The 22,367-nt window shown below is 42.1% G+C and overlaps 2 protein-coding genes across 2 annotated transcripts in view; one reads left to right on the forward strand and one right to left on the reverse strand.

Moving 5' to 3' along the window:
* Nucleotides 1–22,367, forward strand: part of vapb (VAMP (vesicle-associated membrane protein)-associated protein B and C) — an 80,722-nt gene that overhangs the window by 29,808 nt on the left and 28,547 nt on the right. The gene's annotated exons all lie outside the window — the stretch shown is intronic.
* apcdd1l (adenomatosis polyposis coli down-regulated 1-like) lies at nucleotides 94–13,697 on the reverse strand. Its single transcript, XM_069691088.1, has 4 exons — nucleotides 13,156–13,697; nucleotides 4,215–4,398; nucleotides 2,847–3,366; nucleotides 94–1,627 (listed from the first exon to the last, which is right to left on the reverse strand). Exons 1-4 carry the CDS (start codon nucleotides 13,238–13,240, stop codon nucleotides 863–865), a joined length of 1,554 nt encoding a protein of 517 aa, XP_069547189.1. The 5' UTR covers nucleotides 13,241–13,697; the 3' UTR covers nucleotides 94–862.

A 22,367-nucleotide genomic window follows, 5' to 3' on the forward strand; every position in this document is an offset into this window, starting at 1 on the left:
TGCATTCATAGCAAAACCTCACAGAGCTACTAGGGTGGCTAAAGACCCTCAGTCCTATTTTGAAAATCAATTAAACCCACGATATTATGAAAAGCCATTTTTTTTAATAGACATAGAAAATCTTAAATGACAAAACTACCTAAAATATTAGACAAAAATCTTCTTTTTATGAAAAAGTACAGTATACATGGGTAAAATAAATATCCATTTGATTTGTTTAGATTGACTGCTGATAAAAGAGCAGACTAATGCACAAGCTTCAAAAGAGCATCGAGATAATACAACATTTCACACCACAGTGGCATTAGAGCTATGACAGCTGTTTACATTTTCTACTCTCCGGCTTCGTTTCTTTCCAGAATGTTGATAAAAAATGTTCTGTACAAAGTGCATGAATTATACTGCATCTTGGTGAAAAGTCCACTGTCATGTCCACGGCTTACATTTTAATGTGGAAATAACTGACCCACATTTTAGCACTCTTGTTTACCTTTGTAATAACAGCACATACTATAAAAACATGATAAAGGAATTGAGCTGCAAAAATCTGTTTAATCATTGTAGAAGCTTGGTTTAAAAGAATATACGTCTACATATTGAAATGATGGCACTTGTATATATTGGTGGTTTATATACAGATTAGTCTTAGGTAGGAAAGTGAGTCGTTAAAGTGAACCTACAGGCAGCATCTGAAAGCCAGATATTAAAAAATATTCAGTTCTCCCGAATGTCTCCTAACTTTTCTTGACCATCTCACATGTGGTCATCATTATATGGAGGGAGAGTGAAAGACAGCTGCCAGAAAACAACGTCCATCACAGACTTCAGCTGTGTAACAGGTTTGATTTGTGAACAATGTCTCTTAATAAACACAGAGCCAGCCGCTCAGTGCAGATCCAAACACCAGGAAAAACAGCTGTGCCAGCCTTTCAGTCCCACTGGCTGCTAACTGTACTTGCTTTCTGTTAAAACCTGAGTGGGATGGTTGTGTGGCACCCCCACTGCAAAGCATCATGGGAGCCTGAAAGGAAGTGGGTCGCCTCATCAGTCGGTCAGGACTAGAGCCGTCAGTTGGCCTCTCGCCGATGAACAGCAGCGGGTGTTTCCTGTGATCCAACTCTGTCTTTAGGAGCTCGTACTCCTTATGCGGCAGCTTGATGCCCAGCACGGTGCATCCGTCTGTGGGAGTCAAGTCCTGCTCCACCCCGACCTCCCAGCCTCCTGCCCGGCCACACTTTCCTTGCCTGGTACTGTTCAGCAACTTAGCTGTAGGCTTGTCCATGGCTGTGACTCTCACCTGGGTCACCTTAAAGACAAACTCAGAGGCTCCCGAGAGTTTAACGGAGGGGTTTCCCTGAGCGTAGTGACCCGAGGCTCTCAGGATAAAAGTGGGCTGAGAGCAGGCAGAATCTGAGAAGTGCCGGTAGACGCCCTCCCAGGCGTGCTGGTCAGAATCAAAGGTGAAGTCTCGGGTGAGGAAGAGGATGGTGGGACGGGTTTCGCACCGCTGGCTGACCCAGCGGCCGGCCAGAGACAGAGGAGCTGCAGGACTGCGGTACAGCACAGGGGGGCGCTGGTCTGAGGACCGGTACACCAACGCGCACACAGGGCAGGGGTGGATGTGATGCTGCAAAAAGAGAGGGAAAGTTTAGATTTAGTTTAGGACTGCAACTAATCCTTGTTTTTGTTCTTTATTCCTCTCGTATTTGACTGATTGCGCAGTCATCTGATAGTTGATAATTGTGAAAAGTTGTACAGGTGTAATCTGGGACATCACTACTGGGTCTGATTACAGGTACAACAAATCTCACTTCTGATTAAACCCATGACACTTTCAGCCAGAGAGAAACACTTCTTTCAGTCTGCATTTACTTTTTAAATTGCTGTTTGTATTTGATCAAAACAAAAAATAGCAGCAGTGCTTAATGTTTAAGACACTGGAATCAAAAACTGTTTTCCATTTTTGCTCAGTAAATGATTTGAGCAGTTCACCTAATATCTTCTCTGGAGAGCTTTGCTTTAACAGTAAATTGTGCAGCTTTCAATAATGAATATGATCCGATTCATTATAGATTTATTTTGTTAGAAGAAACTATATTTGCTCAGAAAAACACGCTCATGATGTGAACTAAGCCCAAACCCTTTACATTTAGGATGAAGAATTATAATGTGATTAAGAATTATCTTGATATGACATATCTAAGAAGCATAGGTACCCACTTGGGATCTGGTATTTTACTACTGTGTTGAAAGTGGATGTTTTGTCAGGCTGGAAGGAGAAAAGCAGTTGAATGTTGAAGAAAAATGTTTTCAATTTGTTTTCTATTCTCTTTGTTTTATGCAAGGCTTTGTTTAGTTTTTTTTATATGCAGATTAAAAAAAAAACTGGGTCAGCTATTTAAAATTTTGCACATGAAAAAAAGTTATTTGAATAATTATATTTAAATGATGCTTTTTCTTTTTTTATGTTGCCTGGCTGCATGTTATATTTTTTATTGGTATATTGCAGTGTCTTTGAATCCATTTGTTATGGGCCAAATGTTTGGCATGACACGGAAATAACAAGGAATTGTTACAACAACAAATAACCATAGAAATTATTTTGATATTGATATCATGTATACGTCATCTACATCATGGAACAATGTCTCTTGTAGAAAAATATAGAAGTGGAAAAAAAGTTTGACCATTTCCCTTTGAGCAACAAAATGCAGTTGGGCAAGACACTGAAACCTCAACTGCTAGTCAACTATACACTGGCTAATAGTACAAATCCCAATAAATCATTTAGGCTATCTTTCTGTAAAACTTGTTGGGGTCGATAAAACTACACTGTGATGTCTCACCATGGCGTTCTGCAGTGGCTGCTGGTACCCTGTTGGTCTGTACTGAGTCCTCTGGGTCCAGTCAGTGTGGATATCCCCCAAAAACAGCTCCTGGACCTTCCCTCCGTGGTTGTGGTGTTGTGTCTCCACCCGTACTAGACCCATCTCCATCATGGAGAAGCCCAGCGCTGCCAGACATCCCCTCCCTGCCCGGGTGTTGTACAGCTCGTACAGCTTCCCCGGCACCGCTTGACCCAGGCTCAGACCCACGCAGGTTGAAGGCAGCCTGGACGCCAGCCTCTGTTTGGCTGCCAGGCTGTGAACCACGATGCCCACCTTGCTGAGGTGGTGTTCGGCTTCGGTTCCCCCGCGGGTGATCCAGGAGGCCTGGCGCAGACGAATCTTCCCCCTGATCATCAGGGAGTAGGTTGGGTCCTCACAGTTGCTGCCGGTGTAGTAGTGCTGCAGGGCCTGGAAGTGACGGCTGGGGTGGAAGGTGTAGGAGCGGGTTAGGAACTCTGGACCGGGCCGAACCTCACATCTGAACACAAAGAAAGAGAGATTAAATGGTTAGTTGAGGCATGAATAATTTCAGAGGTGAATCTTTAAGTCTGTCAGAGCTGTTGCAATGTCTCAACTCCTTGTGGGCAAGTCCAAGTTGTATTACAAGTCTCCATAAGCAAAAATGCATTTCAGGTCCTTTAATCCTAATAATTAACCTCCATATAATAATTTTGGTGGCAGCGGAAACAAGCTTTGCACAAAACATTCACATTTCACCATTAAAAGTTAATCCGGTGAACTTTCTCATCCACACTCAACAAGAAGATATGAAGCAACATTATTCATTTGGTGTTTGTGTCCACCTGGCAAATTAAGTCCAATATTTGCTTTAACACGGATAATATGTCGGTCTTTTATCTCCTAAATGCTCCACTGTGTTCACCAGCTAGTCACGAACTTCATCTGTCTGCCATTAGGTGCTGAACAAGTAGTGTACAGCTGTCTAAAAATGATGCTGACAAACAGTGAAGTCGTGCACCACAAACCAAAACAATAAGCTGAAAGATGAAAAAATGGTCCATCCAATGACATACAAGCTGTGACATGACTCTTTGTTTACACAAAAATATTAATTATCGCTGCTGTGAATATTCCAGATTGGTCGGGTGCTATGCAGAGTAAGTCTCGTCTTAGAGAAAAGTTGAATATGTGAATGTACAGAAGTATGATAAAGCTTTACATGTACTCTACAAGTCAAAGTAGCTGCACTAGAAAGAAAAACATTATTCTCCCAAAAAGATATTCCCTAGTTTGATGTTTTGATGTTGACACGATAGTGTGACGTCACTGTCATTGCTACAATAAATTGTAGAAAAAAAAAAGTACCTTGTTGACACCCAAGTACCGTCCAGTCTCGGGGGGATGTCCGCTGTGATCCTCACTTTGTCCTGTAGGTGACCGTAATGACAGTGAGGCTCCCACTGCAGGCTCTCACTGAGGTTGGAGGAGGAAGTGAAGGGACCTGTGGGCACCTCCCAGAGTTTACTCCCGGTTCCAACCACAAACACAGCTGCAGAGGAAACAGTCAGAAAACAGTGAGTAGATAACACCAGTTATCCAATCAGATAAACACAGAGGTGTCGTTGCATGTCGTGGAGATTTGCAGGCTGATTTCAAGTGCGTGCAGGAGATGAGATGAAATGGATGAATAAATCCATGGTGTTACTCACAACATTTTCCGCTTACATTTGAACAAACTTCTGGTTGACTGCAAGCTGTAATTTTGTCCGACTATCCATGTAATGAGCTGTGAGTGGTTGCTATAGAAACCATACGTAGTTGTATATCAGGACGTTGGCCTCACAGTTTTGGCTTGTCTCACCAATCAGCCTGCAGCTGCAACACACAGGCCTTGTTTTTGAGTTTGCTCAGAGGCAGGGGGTGTGAGTGAAGTGGTTGTGCATGAGTGTGTGCTCTTTGTATGTGTGTATTTCTATCATTGAGATAAAGCGTCTCGTGGGTCATTGACATCTGCAGGACAACTGAGCCAAACACATCTGTTGATAATACGGTTTAAGAAAAAAAAAAACAGGTTTTATGATGATGATGAATGTTTCTGCCCGAGTTCTCCCAAACGCTGACAGTTAATCCAAATGAAAGCATTATTCACTCTATAACATTTATTGATCTGACATTTGCACATCTGCAATCTGTCTGTCATTAATCATAACTGCATTTTCTTCTCAATCCACTCTCTGTTGAGCGGAGATGCGTGTGTCGTCGACACAACAAGGCTGAGCTCTCCGGTCTGGTTTTGGCCGAGGCAAAGGCGAGAGGATTTTTCTGATTGCGCCCTCATAGTTGCAATGTGAGGAAACCCACTGGGGTCTGTCTGGACAATGTTTGCATTTTTTGTTTGTGAAAATTACAGCCTCTGTTTCAGACTCCAGAATCAAATGTCAAAAGCTCTCACAAATGTCTTCATCTCCTGTTTTCTTTCTTACTTTTTTTTCTCTTGTTTTCCTCCCGCACTTGGTCCATGCTTTTATTCTTAATAGGAAATTCTGTTTTCTACGCTTAGGTTTTACGATGGATTATACAAATTAAATATAACCGAATAAACAGCGAACTTTAACTATGTGAATAGGTGGATATTGTCACCTTTAAACAGAGCCAGGCTACATGTTTATGCTAAACTTATGTATGAGAGTGGTCTTCTTGTCTAACTCTGCATATTTCCATAAACTTCTGCTTTAAGTGGGTCTATTCAGCTCGTATTTTCTTCTATTTCCTTTTACCTTCTCATTCCCTTTCCCTCCCTTGTATCCCCACAGCTCTCACATTCTTTCTCCCACTTTCTCAGCTTTCTCTGGATCATCTGTGGTAGGCAGCTATTAGATGCACATCACCTGTTGAGCCTCAAGTTGAGCAGGGAGTTAATTGTGGAAGTGTCAACTGTTAAGACTAACGGGTCAGTCCGTTCTCTCATGGCCGGCCAGCTGAAGCTGAAGGAAAAAGGGCACTTTTGGATGGAAAGTGTGTGTGATGTTGGTTTTTCTGTAAAAGGCTCCAAGACGGAGGCTGGCTGATCGGCATTTATTAACCTTGTTAGTGTCAGATGGAGGATATTTTTTGTTCCCTTCACTCTTGGAATGCTTCCCACATGCTGACCACAACCCGCAGCAGACATGTGTGCAGCTCAATCATTTCCTATAGCGTCCTTCCACCTGACGCACGCACGCACGCACGCACACACACACACACACACACACACACACACACACACACACACACACACACACACACACACACACACACACACACACACACACACACACACACACACACACACACACACACACACACACACAGATGTAAAGCTTGGGTTGTTTGAACCACACAGTCACAGACCACAAAGCCAGATTTCTCCTCCTTCCGTCAGTCCGTTGATAAGTTTAAAGCTTCTTTTTGCCATCACAGGCTTTGAAACATGTTTGCAATTTTCTTCCATGCGATGATGTGTTTGTTTATGCTGCATGTCACTGCAGCTGGCGAAGGAACCCGGTCAGCCGGACCAAGCCGCGCTCCCTCGGGAGACCTCGGAGCAGAAATACTAATCAGAATTAATTCATTTCCACTGCTCCTTGCAAGTCATCCAATTGGTCTGTTTTGGGTTATCCAACCTTTGTAGCTGCATGCAACATGCTGCCTAAGTGGTTACAGCACAATGAATGGACTCAGAGGCAGGAGTCACAGTATGTGATGTGAAGTCATTTGGGTTGCAATATTTGAGTTTCTGTTTTTGCCAAAGCACTTCTATATAGTGTTCCTTGAGGTCACTTGTCATTCAGCCTCTTTCCCTCTCTTGGATCTCTCTCTGGTTGGGCATATGGTTGCATTTACTAAAAAGAGCGCTCATAAAAGCAAAGCTTAGTAAAACAAAATTGTTCATCGTGGGGTTTTAAGTATTCTTCTACAAAAGAGCCTATTTCAACCACAAGTGAGGTGATGTTGTAATACGCATGATAATATCCAACCCCCATCTCAATTTGGAGGAGATGAGGGACTATTTTAGTTGATTCACTTCCTACACGGGCAGTCAGATATCATTAGTTTTACCCTGAAATGGTTCCCGCTGATTCATTTTTCAACTATGGGCCCTAAAGCAGTCAGCCTGCGCCGGCCTGTCACAGCACAGTGCCCAGAGCACCTTTCAGACACAGATTTTATGTATTTAAACTTGCTGTAAGACTGAAATCTAATAGTTGGCGTGTCGTTTCATGACGAATTATGCTGAATTCAGGTTCACCTCGAAAAGTTATGAAATGCTTTTTATTGTAATTTTGAAGGTGTCAGTAATAATTTAATTCAATTATATTTATATGCCACCAAATCACAACATAAGTCATCTCAGGGCACTTAAAGTCCCTAAAAAAAGAGCTAAAACCTCATGATGCAGCTAAAAAGGACACGTGAGGTTTTTAGTGAAATAATAACTATAATAACTATGGGCTCCATACAACCTCATAATCGATAATCATTAATATTTATATTTAAATTATTTAGTGAAACATATACAGCAAGTAATAAACGATATAGGATGTGTACTACTGTATTTGAATACGCCGGGGGGACCAATGTAGCAAGAGAAAAGAAAATTAATTAAATAAATACCCTGAAAATCTTACAGGTCATTATAATGTTTGACGGAGATGATCAGCGCTGAAAAGTGGCTTTCCTGCTTGTAAATCTCACTTTTTCTTGTCTTGTATCACAGCAAATTCTGAATGTCGACCAAACCAACACATCACCTTGTTTTATTGATAAAACGATTTATCGAGAATTTAACTTCACAGTGGTCGAGGGTCAACACCCAGAATGTAAACAATTCAATAAAGCATCACAATCAACAACAGAGACAAGCAGTCAGTAAACATTTTCACCATTAAAGTAAATAGGACACAATCAACCTGTTCACATTTGGAAAAAGAAGGCGACAACCAAAGCTGATCAGGGTTAATGATACATAGATTAACAGTGAGACTCAGTTAAACAGTGGTAGGATGGACAGTGTTAAAGCCACTTTTCCTCTCTATCTTCTCTTCTTCTTTGCGGCAGTCAACTTCATTTCATTGTCAGGCCAGCTGAACAACTCTCTATAGATCGTGAACCACCGGCAGACAGAGACAACACTCATCCCACCAGCTGTCCTCATGCAGTACCACAATTCTGCCACATGAGGCCAGTGCAGCAGCCTGTGAGCTGCGTGTGGTCCAGACGGTCAGTCTGTCATCACCACCAACACTGCTGCTGCCGCCGGCCTTTCGCCTCGTCCGACTGATGACCGGCCAAAGTAATCTACCTGCCTTTGAGCTCCTATATTCATACAGTTTCCACACACACATGCAGGCGTGCACGTTCACAAAAACACACTGCATACATTGATTTCCAGTACACTGCAGAAGGGATACCATTTATAACAGACCTCCAGGCTGCCCTCTGTTTGTTTGTTTGCATTTGTGATTACGGTTTGGCAGTCTTCGCTCTCCTCTCTCACGTCTCATCCACAGAGCCACAGTCAAAATACAGTTTTATGGACTTCTTTATTCTGAGCTATCCTGTAAAAACAAGAACCAGATCCAGGCACTTTTGATTCAGGGCTTGCGGGGGAATCAAGAGCTTGACGTTGGAGCAAACCGTTCATTAGAGAGAGACGCCTTTGTCTGCTTCCTAGCTGCTTCGATTGAGACTTTTAACCGAGAATCACTAAATCTGCCAAAGTGGAGGCAGTGTAGGTGAAAGAAAATATTCAGTTTGTCTCAGAGAAAAGGTTGTTGGTACTCTGACATGATGGCAAATCCCACCATTTTTCCAGTATTTTAACTACTTCCTCATGTGTTTCCTACTTTTTTACTGCATCCTCACCCTGTTTTTTTTTTTTTCCGTGTACCTGTAAAGCCACTTTCTCATCACTTTTTGCCTCAGTGCTGCAACACAAAACTCCTTCAAACTGTCCCTGAAGTGCTTGTGCCCTCTTGCCCGCCCCCCCTGATTACCGCTCCCCTCTCCTGATGAAAAAAGCCACAATGTTTACGCCTCATTTCTCTTGGACGGATTTCAGATTCCTCTTCTTTTTTTTCTTTCTTTGTTTCTTTTTTCCTTCCTCTCTTTCTCTGTTTCTGTCAGTGGTTGATGAGGTGAATGAAGTTGGTCAGGAGGATAAGGGCCGGAGGAGGGAGCGTTAAGGCGTCTTCATGCTCTGGAATGACAAGATTAGTGAGGTGCATGTGTGCGTTTTTCTGTGCAGAAATATTAAATGCTACTGTAGCCCAGAGATTCCCATCGTTCCACATATTTAGGTGAGTGCTGCACATTATTCAAAGTTCACAGGTGCTTTTTCAGACTCTCTGAGTCACTTAGCTGTCCTCCAGATTGTGGATTAGGTGTTAGAAGTAAATGTTTCCCAACTTTCTTTGATTTGTGGCACCTTACAGTAAAGGCCAGTGTGCTGCATTTCTATTGTCACTTGTTGCATATGTCTATAAATTTGAGCAGCAGAGAGTCATTGTTTCCAAAGTTAGCTGTGGTCTCTCAGCCCCTCAGATATATCCCCAGATACCAGGCTTGGTTTCCTAATGCAAAAAACATTTATTTTCTTGGAATTATATAATCCCCTGTGAAATAGGAACATATTGTCTTACTTGCAGATCTTTGTTTGTCTTAGAGAAAAAAAGAAAAGTCCACAAACACTGCATATAGCAATCTCACTGAGATCAACCTTTTTGATATCAAGACACACAGCAGCTCTATTAAATTTAAAACTTCATCTTATTTGATAGCTAACTTAGTTAAAGGTGTTTACATACAACATATTCTTCTGTTATTGTACATTAATTAATGGCCTATTCTATTGTTCTGTGTGGTATCCATTACTCATAAATTACTTCCTAAAAAATGTAATCAGTTATTCATCACATATTACTCATTGATCTTCTAACTCGTTATTCAACACTTGCTACTTCTACATAGCCTAGTTCCCAGTTACCTGTGCCTTTAAATTTCAAATACCTGCATTGCACACCCACATTAGGTTATTCATTCATACAGCACCTTGTCCTGCAGCAGGCAACCAAAAGTGCTCTGCAGAATTACATGTAACCAAAACAAGTTAAGTGCATAAGAAGTAACAACAACAGCAAAATAAAAGGACCAAAGAACAACTAAAAACATTCAAAACATTCAAAACCAGACACATTACCAGCTGAAGTTAGCCTAGCCTCAGCACTCAAGAAAAGGGCACCTACTTAACTAAAAGCTAATTAGGTGCATGTAGCCAAAGCTATTGGTGCCTAGCCTGACGCTAAACTGTACAGCATTTACACAAGACAACTTTTAAAGTTACCTGAAGCCACAGTTCTCCTCTTATTGTAGAAGCTCACCCCTCCACCCACACCTCTTTCTCCTGCACAGAACTAACAAATCCTCCAGCAGTACAAGTTAACATCATCCCTCCAACAAACTTCCAGTAGAGGCCCCTCCACACTGTCTGCATTTCAAACTGTCTGAGACAAAAGTCAACAAGCAGGAGAGACGAATGGTAAAAGCTTTGTGATTCAATCTAAAACAGTGGTGGCAGATCTACCGGAGACACTCCGCTGTGGTCTCGATCTCGATAATAACTGGTGACCAAATTCTCACAACCTGACTGTAGCTACGACCAGTTTCTTCAAACCAGTCTATACGCTGGCTGGAATGAAAGTGTGGAACATCAGAAAAAACAACACCCCTGTCCACACAAACAAACCCAAAACAATGGAAGCGAAACGGCTCAAAGAAGAAAAGCTGCTTTACTGCATTTTCTAGACAGGTTGCAGATGGATGGCGTGCCACGGCTTTTACATGATTTCTCCTATTTACATGCTACGACTCATTGCACATCCGACCTGCCTCAAATTGATATTGCACAATCTGACCTGGACAATGTTTTTTGATGCACAGTCGACACCCAAATTGTTGAACCACCAGGATTCAAGACGGTCATCACTGAATTTATAACTGGAATCCATGGCCCTATAAATAATGTGTCAGGGACTGAGGGGTGTTTTTTTTTGCCGGCCGAGGCTTTCTTGCTTCTCTCTCCTTTCCCTCCTTGTCACCAAAGTCAGGCGGAGGTCAGGTTGATTTAAAGGTTTTTCAAAGAACATGAGGTCTGTTGTGTTATTCTAACCCTGAGTCCCCCTTCCTTATTTTGGCTTTAACCCCAGTATCTCATCGTGGCCCCCCAGACCAGGAGCACCCCTCTGTCCCTGGGGCAGCGCAAGGACGGCTACTGTTGTCTTTTCATCACAGTGTAAGCTGCTTAATCCAGTGGCCTCGTTTATTTAGACAAGGGATCTGCAGGGGTTTGCCCAGTGGTCGCCACTGCCAGTTCCACTGCGGTTAGCCAATTCTGGCTCCTGTTCACCAAGGAACAAGACACACACACACACACACACACACACACACACACACACACACACACACACACACACACACACACACACACACACACACACACACACACACACACACACACACATATTATCCTGCTGCATCTCACGCCCTCGTCATGAATAAAGCAGCTGCCTCCTCAAGCCAACACATCCACCATTTTCTCAGCTATATCTGCTGTTATTCAGGCTTTACTGAGAGCCAATGGAGACACATTGGAATTCAACGCTGGATTCTGAGCTGTCAGACAATAGAGAGGATCCTAATAGCACCTGACAATCATTGTGGTGTCTCTTGTTGGTAGACAGCCGAGGCTGTCAGGAAGCAGATAGTGGACAAAGGGAGTTGATGGTCCATTGATGTTTCGGAGCCGATATTATATCGATTTCACCTCCATTCTAAAGTTTGGTTTAGAGACGGTCGGTGGCTGTTTCACATACTTGGAGAGCTTTAAGAGCATGAACCAATATGCATCCAAGGTTTAACTTAAATAAAAAATGATGAAGGGCTGGATCTCATAATATACCCGTCCAGTTCCGGCAAAAATATTTTATTCAACCAAATATTTACTCTGGTTTCTTAAAGATGGAAAATGAATCACCTTTGTCCTTTTTAGAAACCTGAATATGTGGGGAAGAACAAAAGTGTAGCCTAATAAGGCATTCTTTCTTGGAGTCAATTATTTATTCAGTGTTGAATAGGGAGAACAGAAATTACAGTACACCTGTCATGTTTCATCTGAAAACATAATCTTTGATCCAAACAATTCCACTTTGATATCAGTGACCCTTTAAATTAATTTCAAATCATTTTTCTGCTCTATTTGAACTGTCTGTTTGGAGCTAGTGACTCAACCTTGCCTGTCTCCTCCACTAGACTTGAGCGGTGGAGAAGAAAACAGTTCACAGATACCAGTCTACCACTGAAGCAGTGAGAGAGGGAGGGAGGGGAGGGTGAGGGCTGGCACCGATCTGCTGCTGGATGATGATGATCAGAACCGGACAGATGCCTCCTCCTGTGTGTCTCCTGCCGCCCGTCACCCTAACCAGCCCTGATGGCCAAAACGCAGCGCTTCCATGTTCGAGGCCGTGGCGGCCGGAAGATCATCAGCCCGAGGTAGAGTCAGTAATGGCTGTCTCCTGTTATTCTAACCATTAACATAATGGCAACATTAGTTCCAGGGCCACGCTTCCCTGCTCCTAGGGAACCATTGTTTAAAGGCACCAGCCAGAGCCCCTTTTTTTTTTTTTTAAAGACTCCTCCAGTGACCACAGACGCTTTGAAGACACAGAGGAGGAGAGGGGGAACACAGACTGGCTATTCATGAGTCTAACTTCACCATCGGTTGTGTTTAACATTTTCTAAGTGTTGATCCACATGTTAAACTTCGCAAGTCATTCGGATTGTGACAAATCACATAATGACTTCCTTGTAATTGCGCGTTTGTCTGCGATAATCTCTTCCTTTTTGTCTCTGTGTCCTGCCATGTGCGCTCTAAGCTTAATCCCCAAGTGTTCAGCTGATTTCTCACGAGAGAGCATTTATCTTATTGTTTTCATAAAGAAAAAAAACTTTAGATTATAGGAGGAAATCTGCTACAATCTTTTAAGATCAGACCCTAAAAGAAAGATGTACACTGCTGCTTAATCTCAAATATAGGAAATAACATCTTAAAATTTAAAATGGAAATTTGACTGGCATGTTTGTCACTTGTAGACTATGTGAGTTTTCATGAATGAATCTTTTAAAACAACATGTGTCTTTATAACATCTGACTTGAATCAATCAGGCAAAATTTGCACCAATTAACAAAACAAAAGTCAGCGCCTGAACTCACCTTGCCAGAGCCACAGCAACCCCACTCCCCTCAACAGGTGACTGAAGCGTCTGTTTGACATGTTTCCTGCTTCGGCGCACTTCATTCACACACTCTGCTCAGAAAACAAACTTTGATCCGTGGGAAATCCAAAACACTGAGAGGCTCCTGTCAATGAGAGACGATCATGTAGGATACCACCATGACAAGTGAAGTGTCCAGTAATCCCCCAGATGAAACTTTGGTCTGCAGCTCAGCCAGCAGGGAGGTTTTCCTCTCTTCTTCTTCTACCTCCACTTTTTGGCTTCCATGGTCTGATAAGAAAGTACTCAGTTGAGACCACTCGTTCATGCAACTTCTCCACACTGGTGCTTTCCTTTAGCTGGGGAGAGGAGAGTAAAGGCTCTCTCTCTCTCTCTCTCTCTCTCTCTCTCTCTCTCTCTCTCTCTCTCTCTCTCTCTCAGTCTCTCTCTCTCTTCACCCCCTCTCTCTCTCAATCACACACCGTTGCCCCACTACTGTGCAGCTCTGTGGATCTGTTCCACTGGATGCATGTGCGGCGAGTGTGCATGTGAGCAGGAGGATTTTGTGTGTGTGCTCTCCTGTCTGGCTCTTATAGTGTTGAGCTGAGAGGAGGGAGTAGAGAGAGAGAGAGAGAGAGAGAGAGAGAGAGAGAGGGGAAGAGATGGAGGGAGGGAGGGAGGGCAGATAGAGAGAAAGTTTCAGTGTGTGTGTGTGTGTGTGTGTGTGTGTGTGTTTGGAGGAGGGGGTTTGAGCTTCAGACTTCCTCCAGTGAAGCCTTCGAAGAGCTTTGGAGCAAGGTGCGAAAGGGCAGTGGTGTAAAAGACTTAACACTGCAGCCACAATGTGACAGCTCATCTCAGTAAAACATCCATTATGTGTAATTTGAGGTGTTTACTCACTCTAAACCTCCGATGGTGTCTTGTCAGTTAGGAAGGTTGGCTTGTTTGCAGTCTTACTGCAGCCTGTCTCCGCCCGCTTTTTCTTCAAAGCTTCAGTCCTGGATAGTCTGGAAACCCTGTTCACCTTAAGATTTGCTCGTCCAGTCTGAAGTATGGACCAATCATGGCCGAGTGGGCGTGGCCAAGTCCGATGATTTTGGAGTCAAAGTGCTTCTTTTTAAATGTAGTTCCAGTAGAGTTTCGGTATAACAACGTATGTCGTATGGTGGTCAATGCTGATTGGTTAAAGGGTGGTCCTAATTTTTTCAGAATTGTCCAGGGCCATTAGCATGCAATGACTAGAAACAAATCCTCAATAGAGCGTGTCCAGACCCATATATTCATGTCTGTTGATGTCGGGCTAGTCTTGCAGGTGGAGTTTGATATTAGTTGGCTCTCTCTGCATTCAATGAACAAACGGGTCCAGGATGTGTGAGATTGCTGTATGAGCTGGTGGTGTGCAGAGGAATGTGTCTCTAAAGTTATGGTATGTGTACTTTACTGTCTGCTAAACCTTCTTTTTGCAGATCTTTTGTAACCAAACCACTTTTACACAACTGAAGTCGCTCCCCTTTTTGGAACCAACTCCTCCACCGTGGATAAGCTTTTAGTCATGCTTTAGTAAGTTACGCACGAAACATACGTCATACTGTTATGCTGCGTATGATGTCATTGTCAACAAGTCAGAATATTGCCAAATATTCCGATATGACATTTTATCATGTTAAAAATTATACATTTTTAAGTTTCCTCTTTTAAGCAGGTTGATTCCAGCTTTTCAATGAAATTGTTTGATTTATTTCATTGTAAGTGCAATATATCTAAACCTGAGACATGTATTTATGACTGCAGCATCATTTTTAAATGCTGTGAGCATCGCAAACAAGAAAAACACTGGTGCAACACAGAGATACTTCAAAACGTCTGCACAAAAAAAAAAAAAAAATCTGCATTTCCAAATAGGTAAGTGGAAAATTATTATTTGTTTGTAGTTTGAGTGGACCGACCCTTTAAACTGAGAGAAATGTATCATCAAGAAACGTCTGCAGCAGCTGCACACACAGCTTGCACAAACCTGTATCACACCCCATTAGAGCGGCACATGCACACACAGACGTTCCAGTCACGCTGATTCATAAGGTCTGCGTACACATGTGGTCTGACGGAGCTGTTGACCACTGCGGAGGTAAAGAAGGGTTTCAAAGTTCCTGCCAAGCTACAGTTGGCAGCACATCTACGGCGGGTGGGCTGACCGGAGCCCTGGCACACGGTCAGGGCTGCATACACCCCTGACAACCTTACACACGCAGCCAATGGCCAATGTACTTGGACTGAGTAATTTTACCACCGGTACAGTGTTTTATATGGCAGATTTGTAATGCATCATATTGCTTATATTAACGCTTCTGTGCAAATTGTCAGTCGGCGTAAACCTGTTCCCTTTGTGCCATGTTCTTCAAAGCACCAACCCAGTTTCCCACAGTCTTTACACAACGTTCTTAAGGTCATGGAGGACCACATAAACAGACTTTAAAGGATAATTCTGTTTTTGTTTCTTTTTACAAGATCTTTTTATGGCCTTTTTGATACCATTTTTTTTTTTATCAGTATCTTAAATAATGACATTGCACTCCCCTACAGATCTGATAACACTGTAACATCTCCAAAAAGAAGAAACATGAGCAGCACGACAACGTGAGAATTTCAATAATAACACGTCAGTTATTCTAATGTATTGTCAAATAATGCAAACTGAAACTTTTAACCAAGAGTTTACAGAACAATTTTCTGCTTGAATTCAGGCATATTACACTGGCCTTAGTTGTGGACACGTAGTTTTCCTCTAAAATGAGGAATTCTTCAGAACATTTTGGGCTTGTCTTCATTTGTTCATTTTCATTCTCTTATTGTAGCATTATGATGATGTTTAACCATATAAAACAACCACATTTACTACAAACTGTGTTTATACATACTCTTTCTTCATACAAATTTAACCCTCTCCTTTATGTTGTGGTAGAAACGCTGCTGCTGCCAGGATTGTGTTCATTGACCAAATTGGTGTAAGTGTAGGAAGCCCTCCACACAAAAATCTCTGGGAGAGAGTCGGGGAGGATGAGTGGAGTAAAAATGCACCGAACTTTGACATCAAAGTCAAACTGCAGATAAGAAATATAGAAAAATATTTATTAGCAGACAGAGTTGCATAAGAACCAAGCAATTTTTTTTACTGATATTGACAGGACTTTTTATGTTTATAAGCAATGTGACACTAAAATTGCCAGATTAAATATTAAGCGTGCAGTTATGATGTTGCTAAGATTGATGACGTGAGAGCTCATGATTGCTGGTTGCCATAGCAACATGCATGATTTCCAGCACGTGAGTTTTCAAGTTTCTTAGCAGTCAAAAATTACAGAGCATGAGATGTAAAGAATTGTGAAGAAAAGTTACGATTGTTCATCCTGAAAAGATTTAGGAACTGCTGGTCTGAAGAATCTGGCTGAAGCGTCGGCCAGTTTACAGCCTTTCTGACTGTCTGGTCCTCGTGTTTCTTCCCTTATCAGACTACAAAAGTTGTAATATTACAGAACTATCCTTTAATGCTGTAAATAAGAACGGGCAACACTCTTTCTTTGGCGACATTTCCTTTGGACATTCCCGTCCTGGCTCCCAGTCGTCTCAACTATTATTTGGGGAGAGCCCTAATCTGATTGTTGATCAGTGCCTCTGGCTAAGTGCTAACTTGCTGTGACAGACCCCACAGAGAGCGAAGAGGAGGGAGGACAGACGCCACTGATCTCTGATCCCAGATCTGACAGCTGGCTCCCTCAGGAGGACACTGCCTAGGGTGTCAGTAGCTTTGATCCACTCAGGGTCCTCTCAGGAATGCGCACACACACATCTACACAAGACACACACACATACACACATGTACAAGTACATTAGTGATGGCACTCTGATGTTTATGTAAATGCCTGCATTCACAATCTTTCAATCTCACCCTTCCTCCCTTTTTTTTCCTTCTTGGCACTAATACACAGACTCATAAATTAACACACACACACACACACACACACACACACACACACACACACACACACACACACACACACACACACACACACACACACACACACACACACACACACACACACACACACACACACACACACACACACACACACACACACACTCCGACACAAACTACTGGGCCTGGCTTGCTGGCACACGAATACAGAAGCTGGCATGAGTTACCGTCAAACACACAGTCAACGCTATTTTATAATCAAATAATTTCTCAATCTTGTAACCAATACCCCTCCATTGAGCACGAGCTATCAACTTCGGTGGGCTCTGTGTGTGGTGTGTGTTTGCTTGGGCACACATCCTACACCTCAACACTCACACTCACATACACACTTGAATAATCACATCGACCTACACATGGACTTCATATTCCCACACAACTTTAGAGTGGGTTCATTCATGCCGATCGGTTTGTATTCTGGCGGCTCGGACTGAGGCGGTTTGTGGTCGCTCTCCGAGCTATCAGCGCCCTCAGTAGGGCTGAAAGTCAATGTGCATTGAGCAATAATTGGCTCCTCTCCTTTCTTTTTCTGTTCTCTTCTTTCCTCCGTTGTTCCCTTCTCTTCGGTGTTCTCTTAAAGAAAACTCAAAAGAGAACAGAACAGGACAGAGAGGAGATGAGAAAACAGGAGAAACGGTCCTGTTTCCCAAAAATAGACTTTGACTGTGGCTCAGCTCAAACTAATTGTCAGACTTACAGATATATAAATGTACCCACAATTTGCACATTAGTTCTTGGCTATCTCAACTGGGTCTAACTTGAAATTAATTCTTGGTAAAGTTAGACCCCTTTACAGCAGCAAAAAAAAGGGTTTTACTGAAAGAATTCAGCAGTAACAACAACACACAAGTGTAACAATACAAAAGTTGCATGAAATCTCAGTGCAGTGCGATTCAGTACTTCTGCTAACTTGTCAGTCAGGCTCAGGGTAGATTCTATAGGCAAATGAAAATGACTGACGACGTCCTTGCTAAAAAAAAAAAAATCCCTCCACTAGCTCCGTCACGCTTTCATTATTTTGAGAGTCGTATCTGTGAAGATCCTTGGCCATCCAGTTCATGGTCAGTTTAAGTGTTATTCAAAGGCAACTGGACCTGCCCAATTTTCGTTAACACGTTTCACCTCTCATCTGAACGTCTTCTTCAGTTCTGACTGACTGGAGGGGAATTCAATAATTTGATATTTTTCAGGATCGTTAACACTTAAAGTCTTTGAAGTCAAATATGAGACCCACCCGGCCATCCTGTGAATCGTTAGCATCACAATAGTTGTGGTGGAAATGGGTGTAATGTTTCCTCCAAGTGGAGTCGTAGACCACCTCCTCTGTTTAGTGATTGTTGGTACAGTTTCTTCACTTCTTTCAAACCATTGACCTTCTCTGGCCAAAATGTGGTCAAGATTTTGAGTATTTTTTTTTAGCCTAGCCAGCTGAGAGAATGCATTTCCAGAACACATGAATGGAATAAAATTATTTAATCATTGTTCTCTTCTAAACTTTCCAAATGTTGTTGTTTATAAAGGACCAAAGTCAGTTTTTTTGGGTTTTTTTTTAAACAATCATCTTGAAGGTTTTTGACACTCAGACAAACTAATTTACTATTTTACAGCTTCTCCATTTCGTGGCCAGAACCAGGCTTGGTATGAAGTTAGCCTTGCTGTTTTTTCTGAATTAATTCAACTTTTGTTAAACTAATCAAAAAAGCCAAATTATTACTGGCCTAACACTACCGACCAGTCAAAATGATCAGCAGCAGAACCAAATCAAGACCTTAAATCTTTTGGTTTACTGGATCCGTGAACTTTCCCTTTCTGGCACCCAAAACATCAAATCCTGCAAAGCAACCTATATTCCACTTCTGCTGTTGTATGGTGGTTTATTGAGTCTTGGTACGCGTGTTTTCGTTTCGGCTTAGAAAACAAGACATACGCCCGCCTTCCCGATACACAGCCACACAGATGGTAAGCCTGACGCAGGTAGGACCCTGCTCTTTAATCATCACACATTCACATCCCTGCCTCTTATCTGCAAGATGCATAACTCCAAACATCCAGCCAGAGAAAGACAGCACCCACATCTCTCGTATATTATTCTTTGTCCATGTAATTTCACGGTGCAGAAGTCCACCAGTTCGAGACTCGAGCTGTCACCCACAGCTAAACAGTGGAGATCACACGCAGGGACTTTGGGTCTGTTGACAGTGCTGTAACCAGGTGAGGTGATGATGAGAAGATAGGCACCATGTTTAGGTCTGATGTTGTAATCCCACCCAGCTGCAGATGTCTGAACACGTTACAGTGTAATCAAGAGGAGGAATGTCATAATTTCTGCTATCTCTACTTCAACCTGGGAACACACAGACACTCTGATGAAGCCAAGAAATCTCTGCCCAACCTGCATTTAGTTCTCTGAGATACTGTAGGTGTACTGTTGGTTTTACAAGCAGTCATTATTGGATGGACGTATTAGTGACGTATCTGTACTATTAGCGATTATTCTGCTATATTACAACTCCTGGCTCTTTTTTTTTTTTTTAAGTTTTGATCTGGATGCATTTGCTCTCTTTTTTCATGCTTCACATAAGTACAACTATCTTTTTTTGTATGTTCAACCAAGGAGGAGAGACTGTCCAAATATGTGCACTGTAATCCCTGAAGTTTGATGATTATCACATCTTGCCATTGTGTGATGGTATGATGGTACATTGTAATGGCTTTTCATCCTGCCTTTGAGAGTAGGCACTCGAGAAAGCAATGAATAGTTTTGCCTTCAAGGGTAGTCAGACAACACATCGTACAGACTAGTTTGGTTGACCTCCAGTTGGTCCCCCATACGCAAGATAGGAATGAAAGCAAGTTAAATATATGGTGACATTTTGATACATGCTGGCTTCTTTGTGATGCACATAACCTGTATTCTTCCTTTACAGACATTCTTTTACTAATATTTGTGTATAGGGGTTAAAAGAAATGGTGGGACACCCTGTGTCACATGATGTGTTATACTAACGGTTGCTACTTTGCTCATCGCAGCGTTGTTCCCATAGACTGTATATAAAAGTGAATGTAGCTTCCCAGGCTAAAAAATTAGGCCAGTGCGGATGTGCCTTTAAGTGCAATACCACAGAGTGCCAAGAGAGGTTGGTTCCAAAAAGCCTCCGGCTCCATAGACTCCCACTCAACTTCAATTCAAGCCAATACATTATTTTCCACAAGTTATTATGGGGTAGTGAGCTAAAGTCACGTCTGATTATTAGTTTTCTGTCTGTCCATCCGAAAATAACCCAGTCATTAATTATAAATTAAAAAGCTGTTTTTTGCAGTTAGGTTTCCGCTATAGGTGGGCGGGGCTTAGTGTTCTCGGGTTTCCAATCATATCGCTCGCTCCTCCCCAGATTGTCCAAATATGGTCACTACTGTCTCCACACCAAACTAGAAAGAGGGTGACTGTCAAAATCTGAACTCGAGGCTTCATAACAGCAGTTCACAAACCAATGGGTGACATCACTGTCGGTAGGTGCTTGGTTGTTCCTGAAGGATTGGTAAACTGTAATTAACGTTGAACTCCTCTGATTGTCTCACTGCTTGTGTTTGTTGCCCGTTTAGTTGTCTTTCAGATTGTCACAGCCTTCCTAGGTTTCAGCTCTTAGCTTGAAGAATACTAATAACTATAATCTCCACTCCTATGAAACTAAAACTTGGACTGCTTGAAACCTAAGTTATAACTGAAATTAGTTTTCTTTTAGCATTGACGTAGAGCTCTTCTAGATTTTTCCAAGATTCAAAAAGCTGCTTCTCTTCTTATAACTCTTGTATAAGACACGAAAAGAGTGAAAAAAAATTGCACTAGTAAGAACACAGAAACTTTAGGTTGAACACTTCACATAAAGCACTGTGCCAGTGTAAATAAAATGCATTCCTGCTTTTAAACCATAAATAATCACTAAGTGATTGACTTTGTGACTCAAGTGAAGGACGATACGTTTATTATAAAACCATCAACATTCAGCTGCCAGAGTTATTCTTTGTCCTACTACAAACACACACTGCTGGGACTCTAGAGGCTGACTTATGGAGCAGCTGTGAGAGCTGGGTGTTGGTTTTACACACTGATCTGTCAACACATAGATCTGGACGTCATAGTGAACCTTACTAACTAGTGAAATGGACGTTTGTCTGCAATATTTCTGGGTGAAGACATCCTTGTAGAGACAGAAAAGGGACGTAAACACATGCATGCATTCATACTAAAAATAAATATATATCAATGACAGTTTCAGACACACGCACAACCATGAAGACCGACTCAAAGAGGAACACTGGCAGCTGAGACGCTGATAGGGCGGTTAAGTGTGTGTGTAGGAGCAAAGTGTCTCATGACACTGACAGTGTCAGCCAGATGGAGAGGCTCTGGCAGAAATGTACACTCAGGGAAAAGTTGAGCAAATATTCAGAAGCACCGATCGCTGACAGATGATTACCAGCCACAGGCTTACTTATTCCCCCCAGCTGCAAGTTGACACAACTGCTCCACTGTCACCCCAATTCTGAAAAGTTTCCATCTTCATTAGTGTAATGAAGCACATCAGAATGGATTTGCACTGTTTGCACATTGGCAGGGTCTTTCTTTTAACACTTGAGCCACCAGTAATTGACAGTTTGCTGAAACCTGTCCCCGAACATCGACTGTCAAAGTTGCAGTAGCAGGGCACAGGTCTTCCTATTACTCTACATACTACAATGGTGTGTGCATGCCTCTAATAAGACTTATCCAAACATTGGTGTGCAGTTAAACCGTCTGACTAAAGTAAAATCGTGCCTTCTAACAAACCACAATTCAGGTATAAATATCATATAACAGCATAACTTAAACTGTGTAACCGCTGCTCTAAACCAGTGCTCAAGGTATTACACACTATCAATTACCTGCCTAATACAAAATAGTAAACAAAATGAGCAACTAGGAGCTGAACATATTGAACATCTTAAAGCTGTAAAGTTGCAAGAAAAAAATATAACAGAACTGAAAAGGTAGCGAATATTGGACCTTAACTACAGCATATGGACTTTAGCCATTGTAGTTTTCACATTTCCTACAGATTTTCATGGTATCTCATAAAATGTCAACGTAAATCACAATAATTACATTTTTTTTTTAGCAATAGCAATTGACTACATTTTCT

The sequence above is a fragment of the Brachyistius frenatus genome, unplaced genomic scaffold, assembly GCF_029030835.1.
Source record: "Brachyistius frenatus isolate BFR_SWC_R1_liver_20210118 unplaced genomic scaffold, ASM2903083v1 Contig_10, whole genome shotgun sequence".
NCBI classification, from domain to species: Eukaryota; Metazoa; Chordata; class Actinopteri; family Embiotocidae; genus Brachyistius; species Brachyistius frenatus.